Source organism: Triturus cristatus, chromosome 1_2 (genome assembly GCF_964204655.1).
Source record: "Triturus cristatus chromosome 1_2, aTriCri1.1, whole genome shotgun sequence".
NCBI lineage: Eukaryota > Metazoa > Chordata > Amphibia > Caudata > Salamandridae > Triturus > Triturus cristatus.
The window spans coordinates 1100423683-1100438517 of NC_140580.1; the positions used below are offsets into that span (position 1 = coordinate 1100423683).

At 44.8% G+C, this 14835-nt stretch overlaps 1 protein-coding gene across 4 annotated transcripts in view; it reads left to right on the forward strand.

Moving 5' to 3' along the window:
• The window catches only part of GARNL3 (GTPase activating Rap/RanGAP domain like 3), a 949195-nt gene that overhangs the window by 498794 nt on the left and 435566 nt on the right, over positions 1–14835 (forward strand). For all 4 annotated transcript variants that reach the window (XM_085613708.1, XM_085613711.1, XM_085613709.1 and 1 more), the window contains one exon: positions 9899–9968. In XM_085613708.1, coding sequence (XP_085469834.1) covers positions 9899–9968 — 70 coding nt within the window. The remainder of the gene's footprint in view (positions 1–9898; positions 9969–14835) is intronic.

Sequence of the window (14835 nt, forward strand, 5' to 3'; positions counted from 1 at the left end):
AAGAGAGTGACAAAAATAAGAGTGATAGATGATAGGCCTATTGACAGGTGACAAAGAGCTGAGAGTAGAGAACTGGTGAGAGGGGATGACTGTATGCGTGGTGTGACACAAATAGAGAAAAAAATAGGAAAGATAGACAGTAGTGGAGGGAGAGTCTGTTGTAACAAAAATGATTTAGAGACAGCTGCTACTAGACAGCTGAGAGGCGAAGGGAAGCAGAGAGAGAGAGAAAAAGAGTGATAAGACAGAGGTTAGAAAAAACACGAGATGCAGGGAGATATGGAGATGATATTCAGACAGAGACAGATGAGAAAGAGATAGGCAGGGGCGTAAGAGAAGTGGGGGACAGGTGGGAGAGATGTGAAACACAAAGAGAATAGGTGAGAAAGTCAGGTGAGAGAAGGGAAGATGTGAGATATTATAAGGAGAGCAATAAGAAAGACAGTTGTGATAGAGGATGAGACAGGAGGGGAGAGAAAGAGAAAACAACAGGAGACAGAGATAATAAATACTGAAATATGAAAAACAGATAGCCATGTGGATGGTGAATACGGCTCAAAGATAATTTGACATCACTTCCTGTAATGCCATTGGTGTCAAATGACATATGATGTCACTTCCACTACCCCTGGCATTTTAGTGATTTGATGTCCATGTCTTACAGTAGTGAAAACAACTTCAGGAGTTTCTCTCCACCGGGACATTAAATACTTAAATGGACATGTTCTACTTCTTATTCTTAAGTACAATGCACCCTGCCCTATGAGCCTCTACAGCCTACCTTAGGAGTGACATATATGTATTAAAAAGGAAAGTTTAGCCCTGTCAAAAGCTTTAAGGAGTCAGGTTGCAATGGCCATTTAATACTGCATTAAAGGCTGAAGTGGCAGACTTGAGTGAGGCATGCTTTAAAAGGCTTCTTTAGTGGGTGGCACAGTGGATACTGCTGTCCCACTAACGCAAAAATAACAGATGATGAATGGAATGCTGAACAAATCAAACATTTACCCCCAGTCACAGATTTGGGTTAAATCCATTGTTCTTTGTAAGCCATGCCATTCCAGTTTAGACCCAGCCATATGCAAATCAGTCTTGACATTGACACTCCCCATTCCTCCCCCCATGGGAAAGGTTCAGCCTAACTTCCAGGCCAGTTCCTACCTGGACCAGAAACAAAAATCCTTAGACTGGTTTCTGGGTATCACCCCTCATCAGCCAGGCTAGCTTGAATCTGGTAGTGTAGCGAGCACTGGACACAGGTCTGGGCATACCCTTCTCAATAAGGGCGACAAATGCAAAAAGAACAGATGATGGTCAGAATTCTGAGCAAATCAACATTTACCCTCAGTCCCAGATCTGGGTTAAATCCATCGGTTTTGTTTTGCCTGCCATGCCAATTCAGTTTAGCCCCAGTCATATGCAAATCAGCCTGGACCCTGCTCCCTACGGGAACAGTTCAGTCCGAACTGCCAAACCAGGTCCTCCATGGACCAGAAACAAGAATCCTGGGACTGGTTTCAGGGTATTACTCTTCATCAGCCAGGCTAGCTTGAATCCAGTAGCATAGCAAGCGTTGGACCCAGGTCTGAGCATACCCTTCTCACTTAGGGCAACAAATGCAAAAAGAACAGATGATGGACAGAATGCTGAATAAATCAAACATTCACCCCCAGTGACAGATCTGGTGTTAATCCATCGTTTTTTTGCTCACCATGGCACTCCAGTTTGGACCCAGCCATTTTCAAATCAGTCTTGACCCTGCTCCTCATGGGAACAGTCCAGCCCAAACTACCAGGCCAGGTCCTCCCTGGACTGGAAACAAGCATTGTGAGACTGGTTTCGGGGTATCACCCCTCATCAGCCAGGCTAGCTTGAATCCAGTGGCACAGTGAGCATGGGACCCACGTCTGGGCATACCACTAGTAGCATATCATTTTCATGCCCTGGGTACATGTAGTAGTACTGTACTAGGAACATTTAATATGCAATTCTGTGTATGTCAATTTTACCGCATTTAATAGGAGAGAGCACAAGCACGTTAGCACTGGTTAGTAGTGGAAAAATACACAGCGCCCAAAGGCCAGTGAAAACAAATTTAAAAAAACAGGAGTAAAGGCAAAATGTTAAGGGGTGACCCTGTAGAGAGGTTCAAGTCCAGCATAACCCCCCTCCAGCCAAAAACCACAAGAGAATAGTCAATACCTTGATGGGCTTACCTGATTAGGAGATAGAACATGGACAATGGCCTGCTACTGCATATGCCCTTGCCAGTTCTATACCCCTGAACTCATTTGGATCCCTCTGTTGTACACTCTCCTGAGCTACTAAACTGACCCATGGGGAACCCTTCTCCTCACCTGTAGACCCCGTTGGTGAAGCATTTAACCTTATCATTCTCACAGACGCATCTCAGGAATCAGACAGTATCACCATTGCCAGAAAAGTGGCCCATTGTACCCATTGGATCAGACTTCTGTTCCTAACTAAAGGGAATGTCGATAGGTTCAACACAAGCAAAGGACACAGACAGCTGACAGTGTTAAGAGCCAGGCCCCTTTGCCATCCACTGCCAGGTGAAGTCTCCAAGCAGGGGCTTTGAGTAGGCCTCACTTTCAACCTTGACACTCGCCAGGAGTTCCCTAATTGCTCCTGAGGCTTACCAGATCTTTGAGGTTTCTCAGAGTTGGGGGTATCAGTTCCAGGTGTTAGGCACCCCACTTCCACTCTCTCTCCCACCAGCTCAGAGGTGGTAACCTGAGACTGTCCCCTCAGCCCATGGTCTGTACCCTGAGCCAGGTCAGATGCCTGGCAAGCTAGGCATTCCAGCCAGGAACTACCACCCCCCTCAAGGCTGACACACTCTGTCGGTGTCATGCGGGGTCTGGCTGGTGCAGGTCTCCTGTCCTCGATTTCTGTGACAGCACAGGCAGCACCTCCAGTCAGAAGTAGCCTCGCCTTCAGTCTTGGGGTGCTCTGCTCTCAGAGCTGGTAATCTCTGATCCATTGGTTCTCCCACAGTGGACTGTCTCCACCTACTACCCCTTGCTCCCCATCTGGGCCTTCGTGCTCTCTGTTTGAGAGCAGTACTCCCAGAAACCTGAGCTTTCATAGTGTCCTTGGTGGTCATCCCTTCCAGAACTTCTAACACCAGTGGCAACTCATTTTCCAGAATGTAGTCAATGGGCATCTGGGGACTAACTATGACCCTCCTTGGGACCACTTCCCAACCCCACTCCAGGAGTACCAGAACCATGGGGCAGACAAAGTCCTCTCCAAGAGTCTGGCTCACCCTATACACCTAACCTGGCAGGTTCTGATCAGAAGAATCCAGCCTTTCCACTTCTGTGGTCTGGCTGGCATGGGACCTCTCAGAGCAGTGACAGGGATCCCATTTACTGTGATCTGATGGAAGTGCTGACTCCCACACTTAGGGATCATACGTCTACTCTCAGAGTCTATCTCCCAACTAATGGAGACTAGGACATGTTCTACCACTTGCTGCGGGGGACTGCTTCCCCCTAAGGCCACAGTGGCAAACTCTGTGTAGTTCCCACCAATGGGTAGATTATTGGTGTAGACAAGATTTCCCTGCTTGTGTTCTAACTGGGAACAGGCCAAACAACGGGGATGGAAGACTTGTCTGTGTCACCCTGGGCCTCCCCATCATTCTGCTGGGGCGGGAGACCTGTACCACCCTTCTTGGAATCACTCAGATACCTTATTTTGGATTCTGTAGACCCCTGTGCTGATTCAGTGGCCCGCCTCCTTGGCAAGCACCCTAAGAACAGTGAGCTTGCTATGTATTAGATGTTGGCGCAGCTCTTGAAAACAATTACTGAACATGTGCTCTGGGGCAAGCAAATTGAACAGCCCATTGAAATCACTCACATCCCTGCCCTTCACCCAACCAGAAGTAATCCACATATATCTACCCAGGACTGGGGACCCCACAGAGAGGGCCAGGTTCTACACAATTGTTATGCAAAAGTATCTATTATTTTATTATTTTTTTATGTCTTATTTTGTGATTATTCAACAGTTCTGACTATCAGCATGAGTCCAGTTAAGCACATGAGATGCCGTGTCACAGAGCTTTGGAAGGCAGGCCAAACCTGTGGCACTGTTATCTGCCAATGCTGAGCCACATTTTATTCACTCGTCTTCAAGCCATAGCTTTAGTAGAGGTTTCATTTACATTTGTCTCACTGAGTTTGTCCCAGAAGTGTCACCTGTCACTGGCATTAAAAGGCTCACGTAATCAATTCAAATTCTTTTAATAGAGACCATAAAAGCACATGATATCTGATACACATCCATAATATAACAATAATAGAAGTACAAGTTTACATTAAATTTAGGTAATCAAAGAAGAATGCAAAAAAGGCATTTTATTTCATCTATTGAATTTGCCTTCTTTTTTGGGTGAAAATATGGCCAATTTAAAAGATGTGTTCTCAGAAGCCTTCCCTGGCCCTCACTGGGTTTCTGACCCTGCTGGATCACATCTGCCAGCTTTTCCATGATAATTTTGATGACTATTCCTTTCGACCAATGTCATTAGGACTAACTGGACAACAGGACAATGATCCAGTTGGAAAGGGTTTCCAGAAAACGGTATAATGTGGATAGTGCTTGGAGTTCTGATCATTGAAAGCCGGCATAAGGTGGATACCTTCTGATTATTCAGGCTGGAGATCCTGAACTGGCATGAATCTTGATTCCTAGTATCTGTCCTGACCAATCAATTTTCTGGCAAACATACATTGCAGATAAATGTTGACATTACAACGCAACCTATTACAATGCATACCTTTACAACCCGGTCAATACAACACAGCTTCCATTACAACGCATGGCAGTACAACGCAATCCATTACAATGCATATTCCATTATAACAGAAATTATTATTCTAACACCGCCCGGTGCTAACCTCAAGGATAGTGCTGGTTAGTGAGGGATATGCATTGCAATGGCATGCGTTGTAGTGGCATGCATTGTAATGGATCCTGCATTGTATTGACCATGTGGTAAAGGCATTGCGTTGTAATGCCTGCGTTGTAATGGATGTTTCCCATTGCATTGTTTTCACCCTCTCGACTATGAGAGACCTCCACACACCCCTTTCACGCCCCATCTCCTTAATAATGTTTTACTTCTGGTGTGTCCATGGGACATGGTGGCGTGCTTCAATTCTCTCTCCCTTTCTCTTTCAACTTCTCTTTCTTTCTCTCCCTCTTTATCTCTCTATCTCTGCCTCCTCCTCTTTCTATATCTGCCTCATGCTCTCTCGCTTCTTTCTGTCCATCTCTTTCACTTCTCTTTTTGATGTATCTCCGTTTCACTGTCTAGATCACTTTCTGTATGCTTGCGCTCTTCCCATCTGTCTCCCTCACCTTTGTTTGTCCTCTCACTCTGTCTGTCTTTTGCTCTTTTTCCTTGTTCTCTCTCTAACTCTATTCCCTCTTTTTGATTCTCTTACCCTCAGTCATCCTCAGTCTCTTTCTTTCATTCTCACACCATCTCCCTATATATGTGTTCCACTTTTGCCTCCTTGTATGTTTTTATCTTACTTCTACTCTATCTCTCTTCTTTTCTTGTTTTGCGCTCAACCTCTTTCGCCCCATCTCTTTTTCCTTCTATTGGCCTATGCGTAACATCTTTTAGTATCCTACAACTTCTCCCTCTCCATCTTCTGTCGTTCTCGCTGTAAGAACCTAATTCTTGCTTTATGCTCTCTCTTCCCCTCTCTCTTCTTTCCCTCTCAATTTGTACACAGTTGTTTTAAAAAATGTATTAGGAGTATTACTTATAACGTGGTTCTAATCACAGGCGACAGTGGAGTGATTTAAATAGTGCATGAATTATGCGACTCAATGCATAGGGCACTACAAGGCAAGAGGCATTTTACATCAGCAAATAAAACAATGGTGCAATACAAATATGAGCAACATCAGTGCAATTAAGCTATATAGTTAGAAGGTAATATGCGTAGGTAACAGATGCATTTTATGCGTATCGATCTATACAACCACTTTTCTTCCAGTTATAAATCTACTCCAGCACAGCCCTAGACAAAGAAGGCCTGATTCACAAAGGTAAACTCAGACCTGAAGGCTAACTTGAGACCTAAAATCTAACTTTAGGTCCAAAGAAAGACGTCATGTCTAAAGTTAGACCTCAGGTCTAAAGTTAGACTTCAGGTCTTAAGTTAGACTTCAGGTGTAAAGTTAGACTTTAGGTCTATACTCAGACCTCAAATCTAAATTTAAACTTCAGGTCTAACCTTTGGGTCTGATTCACAAAGAGCCTCCCTCATGGCCGCAGGGCCTCTGCCTTGAGTGATGAGGCCTGATCCTTTGGGAATCAGGCCCTGAGACTTCAGGTCTAAAGTTAGACTTTAGACCTAAACTTAGATTTCAGGTCTAAACTTAGAGTTCAGGTCTAAACTTAGACTTCAGGTCTAAACTTAGACTTCAGGTCTAAACTTAGAGTTCAGGTCTAAACTTGGACTTCAGGTCTATGTTTACCTTTGTGAATTAAGCCCAGAGTGTGTGAATCATTGAGTGACAGTATGTGTAAGCGCATATACACCCTACAGCATGTTTGTGCTATGAGAAGAAAAAAAAGAAATCTAGAGGACAGAAATCAAAGAAGACCCAAGAACAGCACATCCTGACATAAAAGATGAGATTTAGGTAGCTTAGGGTACCTGGTGTAATTTTCCACTTGTCAAATAGCAATAGGTCGGTGATTATAAAGTGATGGATGGAAAAATCCCTCGAACCTAGCGCATGTGAAGTAAGGAACCATAAAGAGAAGGTGCAAATCTGACCAGATAGCATGAGAAGGGGCATAACATAATAATCAAAATGGCATAAGTTGACAAGAGTGGAGATTGGTAGAAACGTATCATGGAAGAGGTTTAGGCAGACGGCACAATGTATATGTCTCTGTGAATGGCAATGAGAAAGTGAAATGGCACAGCTGAGAATACAAGACATCCCCAAGAATGTCAAGAGCTCAACTGACCCACAATAAATATCCTTGCTTATTTGTGTCAATGCGTCATTGCAAGACTGAACTAAAAAGTCAATGCCCGGGAGCGATATAGAGGGCTCGATTCACAAAGGGCCTCTGAACTCATGTCGGAGTCCCCGAAGTTGTGGGGGAGTTTCCTCACTTGGGCTGAAATTCTCATTGTGGAGGTTCTGCCTTGTGTGTGTGAAGACTCCCCCATGATTGTAGGGCCATCTGCAACGAGTCCGGAGGTCCTTTGTGAATCAAGCCCAGAGCATCTGACAGAGGGGCTTTCATAGGTTCTCTTCATCAAGAGTGCTATATTTTCAAAGGTTTTAGGCCTCATCATATACACAAAGCTTCGGCAAACCTGTGGCATGTGTCGCTGAGTTGTGGCATCATGTTAATACCCATCCCAAACTCCACCTAGTGAATGTACTTAAATGTTTGTCAGCTCAGATGAGGTTGCTCAGCACAAGAGAAGATGACTTTTATATCTTGGAAGCAGCTTAAAAGACAAAGATTACCACACCGAACAAAGACCAAGTGTCCTTGTGCCTAAAGGAGAGTCCATGATCTGATCTTTCAACCATGTTCCCATAGCATTGATTAAATTATGATAATTCTCAAATTAGCCAAAAAGAGAATAAGGAGAATATTATTCTTATTTCGACGGAATTTACATCGAAAACAAATACATTTTATTTGAAATTAATTTTGTTGGGTTTGATTTTCCATGGCTCTAGAACATCTCAACACGGGATATTCCTCAACACAAGCTTTGGGTTGGCAAGTTGTCACAGTGTGCACAGCACTTCCTTCTCTTTTCTCCTTTCCTTCCCATACATATCATTTTTCCCTTCGTACCGCCCTTCCCAGGAAGTGTTTATCCTGGTGTTCGGGGAAGTATGGCTTACTTGTGATCTGCTTAGGTGTGGGCCACGACCTGGAATTGAACCCACTTTAAAGTCTTCTTTTTTTATATTTACGTAGTGAACCCTCCCCCCCCCCCCAAAGTGCCTCTGCTTTTTGTTTCTTTTAGGGGTTGTTGCCCCCACATCCCTGCCCGCATTCTGTTTTCGATTTCTTTGCCCTTTTTCTGTAGATTCCTGCTGCATCAGAGTTCTCACATCCTGTGGTGGCAGGGAATTGTCTGATGGTGTGGGAGACAAACTATAGACAAGTTATGGATGACCCCTACCTACCATTTTCCACTACCAAAATGTCCCTGGCATTAATAATCTAAATGTAGGCTATACAATCAGAAATACTGGTGCATCATCAAATAACGCCGTATTTTCTAAAATAATCCTGTTACTGAGACTTGTATATGATAAGTCTCTCATTTTACTGCATATTAGATTATTCATTCAAAAATATTCACTGCACTTTTAAATAGTCCTATTGCTGATTTAATCTGGCATGAAAAGTGCTACTTTCAGAGAAACCCACAAGAGGAGCCAGAAATGCTCCTTGCATCTGAAGGGCTTCATCAATAATGAACACATCTGAAAGCGCCCTCGAAGCACGCGCCCTGGAACGGGATCCCACAAGATTCACATCTTTTATTATACAACTCTGAAAGTGTAAACTAATTGCGTTTTTTAAAATGTATTTGATGAGATTAAAGAAAGAGACAGCCATTTAGATGTTTAAACGAGTTTTGAAATTCTAGATAGCTGGAGACATGGAAGAAGGACACGGTCTGCAGAGATCTGTTTGTGTGAGTGGGAATGGAAGATGTGAGAGCCATGGGGGCACATTTTCTGATCCCCAGGGACTGGCAATGGTTGCCTACACACATTGAAGACTTTTGTGGAGGCACAGCATATGTCATATTAGATTCCTCAAAGTAAATGCAGAAATTTGAGACTGATCGGATAGACTCCATACTTTAACCTTGTGCAGATATTTTTTCAATATCCCTTTATCTGACGTGTTTATTATTTTGCACTTTCCCCAGTAGATGTGATCCCCAATGCACAATTGTTCAACCTATCAGTTCTATTAAAAGCATAATAACAAACTGGACCAAAGATGAAGTTTAGACATACATCTCTGTGCGAGTCGATCACATTGTACAGGATTCATGTGTTGTTTTCTCAATAGCGTTATTTATGGAATGTGTTGTGGCAGTGACTTCATTTGCGCGCCAGATCTGCAAGCACGAGTCAGATGAGAAACTGCTACCAAACGGTGACAACATTGCACCTCTGCGGTCACACCTCAGACAAGATAGCATTCGCTAATTTTAAGGCAAACCTGCCATTTCGTACTGGGGGTGAAATCTGCTTCCCTTTCCCTTCCCCAGCATCCCATTGCGCGCTCTTCGTCAGCAGGCTGTAGTCCATCCGCAAAAGCGTCATCCTGCCGCCACCCTGGCTCATCGAGGACATTGGAGGGGGGACAGATATTAGAAAGTTAATGACAACATACGAAATGTGAGGCTCGGATCGCAGCGCCGCTGGCGTAGAGGGGGGCGGTGGTTTCCATCCATGCAACCAGGCAGTCAGCAGGGCGCCTCCACCCCCCGCCCCACCCCTTGGTCAGACAGGAGCTCTCAAATGCAATTTACTAGCCACCAACAGCAGCCCTGCAACTCGGCATCGATCCCTAATGACACAATATTTAATTGAATCATGCCTCCCTCTGCTGTGAGGGCTCTGGCATGCCACTCTGCCTGAGGGGGATGCGCGCGCCAGACCCTGCTCCGGCTGCTGGGGGGTGTGCATGCTGCCAGGGAGCCTCCCCTGCGGTGTCGAGCCGGCGCACCGCCGCCCCTGCTCAGTAAAATGAATGCTCGTAGTAGCTGCTAGCAGGTTCTTTGCAGGATGCTATGGCCGGTTAGCTATGCATACTGATGAGGCGTTTTTGTTCCAGCTCTGTCTCGGAAGACTTGGGCTGCAGACGTGGACAGTTCAGCAGAAAACATTATGGATCGGTGGAGCTGGTGAGTATGCTTTCAGTCTCCCATTGTATGATAGTGATGATGTGAATGTAAACACACGGCAGCCGCCGCCGGGCCGGCACCATTCTCTCTGCGCCTTGCTGGTCTGCACGAGCCGCTCCAGGGCTCCGGGGTGCGGCGAGTGTGCACGGCATTCAAAAGAGCGGATTTAAATGTCATTAGCACGAAGGGCAATCTACACACTCTCCTGTGAAGCGAAGACGGGCGTGCTTTCTTAGCTCCAAAGCTTCACATACAGTCAACAGATTTTTTTTTAACCTGCCAGCTTCCAAGGGTGTCCTGTTGTTTTTGCAGAAGAGGCGATAACATCATAAAATCACATGTTTTTTATTAAATTTCAAGCGCATGTTTGAGTTGTGGGATTGCAAACTGTTTTGTTTTTGTAGCTCACTCTCTGTGCTAAGCTGATGCTGTGGAGAATAGAAACTGACTGGAAAAAAATTGCTCTGCAGTTAAGGAATGGATCGAATTGCAATGTTGACATTTCCTTGCAGACAGTGTTTCCTCAGTTGCCGTTTTGTATTGCGAGGAGGGTGTCTCCCCGTGTGGGCTGTGTGCGTGAGGTAAATATGTGTGCGACTTCCCACGCAGGGTGAGCCCGGGGCGCGGCGGAGCACCGCAACACGGCGGGGCGCCGCTGACCGGAGCCCCCAGCCATTGTACTGTTTAACAACTGAGCAATACCCGCCAAAGAGATGTTTGCGCTCCGCTCGCCAGGGTGAGGATGTGCGGGGGTGGAATTACAGCGCAGATGTTTGAGTGGGCGTGAGCTTAGAATAGCGCAGTACTTCCACGCTCCCGGCTTTGGATTGCAGCGCTAACCCCAGAGTTCGCTGTAGGCTTGGGGTTTTCTTGCATTGATTGCTGCTTGTTTAGGAGCAAATCTATAAGGACAGTGATGAGTGCTCTGTCTGCATGAGTGTGCTGTTTGTAGAGTGCAGACCTAGCCAAAAGGCTTCGAAGCGCTGTACAGGCTCCAGGGCAAGGGTCTGGTCAATGCGTAATTGGAGAGGCAGCTGGCTTCTGGGAGGCAAGTGGACAGTTACTGCCTCGGGATGTGGTTGGAGGAAGGTTGGGTCAGTCCTGGTGGATAGAGATTTTATTCGAGATTCCAGAAGGAAAAGGCCTTTTGCCTCGTTCCTTCTTTACACCTCATTGACTTAAGCCAGGTGGTGTCCTGGCGCTGCTGCTCAGATGCAACAAGAAAGTTAATGACACAGTGGTATTGTTAACAAACTGTTTTTTGTGTGTTAAACCAAACTTAACTCTAACAATTCTCATAATATGTGATTTTTGAATGGATATTGAACTGAAGCTTGTTTATGTTTAATAAAAAGATGTTAAAAAAAAACAAAAAAGAAAACTCTAACAATATGAGCATCTCTGGTGGCCATTCCCATACTCACACGCATGAAGCATGCATGCTTTTACAGTTGGTGACAGTGAAGTTTCCTCATGTTGTACCGCTTGATGGGGTCCAATGATCCAGGGGGAGGCCAAATTGTCTGTCTAGTTGTGCTTCCAGCCCCCAAGAAGTGGTAGTTTATTGGTGATGCAGAAGGCCTGCTTACTCTGGCCATCCTTAACCAAATGCCAAACTAAGTTTGCATCACCTAAGTTTGCATCACCTGAGTTTGCATCACTCTGGTGATGAAAACTTGGGTTGGCGTTTGGTTAAGTTGTTGCATTAGGCCTTCATTGACATTTGAAGAGGCCGAGACATTATGTTTAGAATGACGTGCATAAATCCTGGTGATATCTGGAAGACAGTGCTGAAGGTTCCTAAGATACTGCCACCAGTTTATTCCTTTGCATTTTAATAAACACCTGCCTCTGAGAACCCAAACATTCACTTATCGCCACCCAATGCAGGAAGAGCTTCTGCAATGGAAGGAACTTGCAATTAATGGCCCACTCTAAAATGTCGAATCCCGTTCTCTTCTCCCACTTGATTTCCCCGGCCAATTTATTCAATTGTCTGGTTGGAAAAATTTGTATAATTTACGCGTATCTTCCATTACAAATGGACAGCCACGGCCCGTATAGGGCGTGCCACTGGGCGGTGACGTGGGGCGGGGGAGGGGCAGGGTGGGGGTGGTTTAAAATGCGGCATATGGACGATTTCAGGTAAGTAACGGAAAAAATAAATAAGTCGAATTTTGTTGCGCGCGATGCATCGCCAAATGCGTGTGGCGCATAGAAAGCAGAGTGAGAATTATTCAAAGACAAAAGGTATATACACAATAAAAACATCTTAGACCCTTTTATTATTAAGGATAGACCAGGAAAGAAAGAAACCAACAGGTGCATACCGACGACAGGGGTGACCATAGTGTGAACCAGAAAGGTGCTTCCTTCATGAGGCCAGAGAATATGTCCAGCCAGCCCCCCCTCCCCCAGGGGGGCCCAGAAGATAGTAAGTTCCCAGGGTATAAAGACTCATAGTACCCACCATTCTCAGAGTCCAATTATAAGAGGAGCCGCTGTATCTGAGACAAGACGTACATTTGTCGGCAATGTCATGCGACCGGAAGCCAGAGATGCTGCCACCAGTTTATTTGTTTGCATTTTAATAAACACCTGCCTCTGAGAACCCAAACATTCCCTTATCGCCACCCAATGCAGGAAGAGCTTCGACAATGGAAGGAACTTGCAGTTAATGGCCCACTCTAAAATGTTCAAGCCCGTTCTCTTCTCCCACTTGATTTCCCTGGCCAATTTATTCAGTTTTTTGTAACAACATGCTAGCAACTTTACTCTAAAGCAAGATATTTTTTATCATCATTACTTAAGTGGCAAAAAGGCATTCTACTGGAGTGCCTCTTTACCCCCCACTTATGCCAATACTAGAACCTCCAATGTTTCCTGCCACGTTTCATCATGTTGTGATTGCTTACATGCTCTTAGATGGATGGCACCGCTTTCTACGCCACACCAACTCAGATCTAGAAACCCCAACATGTTTATGCATCCCTCTTGCAGAGCTAAAGCCATCTTACATTACACTGATCCTTAGCCCACATCCCTGGCCCCAGTGCACCAAATCTCTCATACAAGTTCCATAATCTAAATAAGACCTTGCTAATCAACTGCAGACCTTCCTTGGATTTCTTCTAATAAATCTCTCTGAGTGAGGATGTTGTAGCTCCCCAGAAATAACTTTGAACAAAAGATGAGTCTTCTAGAAGGTATGTACCAGGTGACCAACTGACCCCTGAAACACGTTATATGTCTTTAACACTACTTTTAATTTGGGGATGCATTATTTATTTATAAGTTTATAAAACCATGACTACACACACATTCATTAAAAAGCATTTCAGATGGTCTATGCGTGCAACCTCATAGTCACTGTAACCGTTTTTCAATTGACCGGATGGTGCTGAAATCCAGGAACCTGTGGAAACCCTTTGACCATATTGAGGTGCTGCGGCCTCTGTCAATGTACCCTGTTGTCATGGTACAAGCTGTTGCTCGAGTTAAAATGCTCATGAACTAAATCCAGGAGCAGGTCTGTGTGACAATGCGGCTGCCAACCCAAGCGACTTAATTAGAAAGACAACCACGCTATTGATGTTTGGGAGACATAAGTAAATTAAATGTCATAGGAATTTCAAACCAAACTCGACAGTCCAGATGTGTCCTATGACAACCGGGGTGGCAAATTCACCTCCCAATGAAAGATTTCCTGCCTGTAGACATTCCCAGGGGCATAGTTAAACAGAGCATGATTGGCACGTCAATTAAATCACACAGCCCAACTGAATTTAATTACTTTCCTGAGTTTCCATATAAAAATATAACGACTGGGAGAGAAATCATAATTTTTTACCACATCATTCCCAGATATCACTTCTCAATGCAAAGGGGGCAAGTGCAAGTGGCTGGTCAAGTTATTTCTCTCATTAGACATTTTTTGGGGGGATCTTGCCTAGGTCCTCTTCTTGTACCAGTCTTGGCTGGATCTCTGACTTCTGACAATTACTATAAGCCAAATGTTCTGGTTTACGGCTACTCTACGAAAATGACTCGTGTAAAGGGTGTAGGGTTCTTCATACCATGAACACTGAAAAACAGTGCAACAGAAATGCCTTTTGGTACTATTATCTCACAAGTCTGACAAGCGTATTCCAAACGGCCTTCCGTCTGACCAGGGATTGATAGTAGATCAAACCCTACCACAATTTCAGTACAATACAGCAAATGTTTCAAAGGTGCGAACAAGGTGATGTGCCTTGTGCATCACGATAGATCAGATGTGGTGAGGTGTGGTCAAAGGTGGACCTCTTGGGTCAGAGCCATGACACAATATCAGGATATCCATAGAAGGCAGGTTTGCACACAATTACTCTAAATAAGGAGCGTTTACAATGCCACTGCTCTTCCGATAGTCTGGCAAGGTGCCAGACCCATATTGTGCCACCGCCTCTCTAGATTATTCTCTAACAATAGATAGCCCACTCAATATGGTAAGATGAGAGCAGAAGTTTCTAGTTAGGTAAAGCAGTACTGGGTCAATGGCAGATGTTCAGGATACCTACACATTGATATAATTTAAATCTAAATGAAACTCATTTACATAGTCAGGATGTATCCTGAAGCTCAGGCATGACTTTTATCCTCCTCCTGCTATATGGAACCAGTGATTGGGGTATGATCTTGATGCCGTGGATATTTAAGAGCTGACGGGCTTTCCAGCTCTAGTTCGCTCACACATGCCATTCCCTGGCTGTAAGTTATCACTATCATTCATCTTGAGATGCTCCAGTCAGTGATGGACATTGAAGGGATGCTGGGCTTCATCCCAGTTGCAGGCAGGACAATGTCCAGTTTCCTGGAGACCCCACTG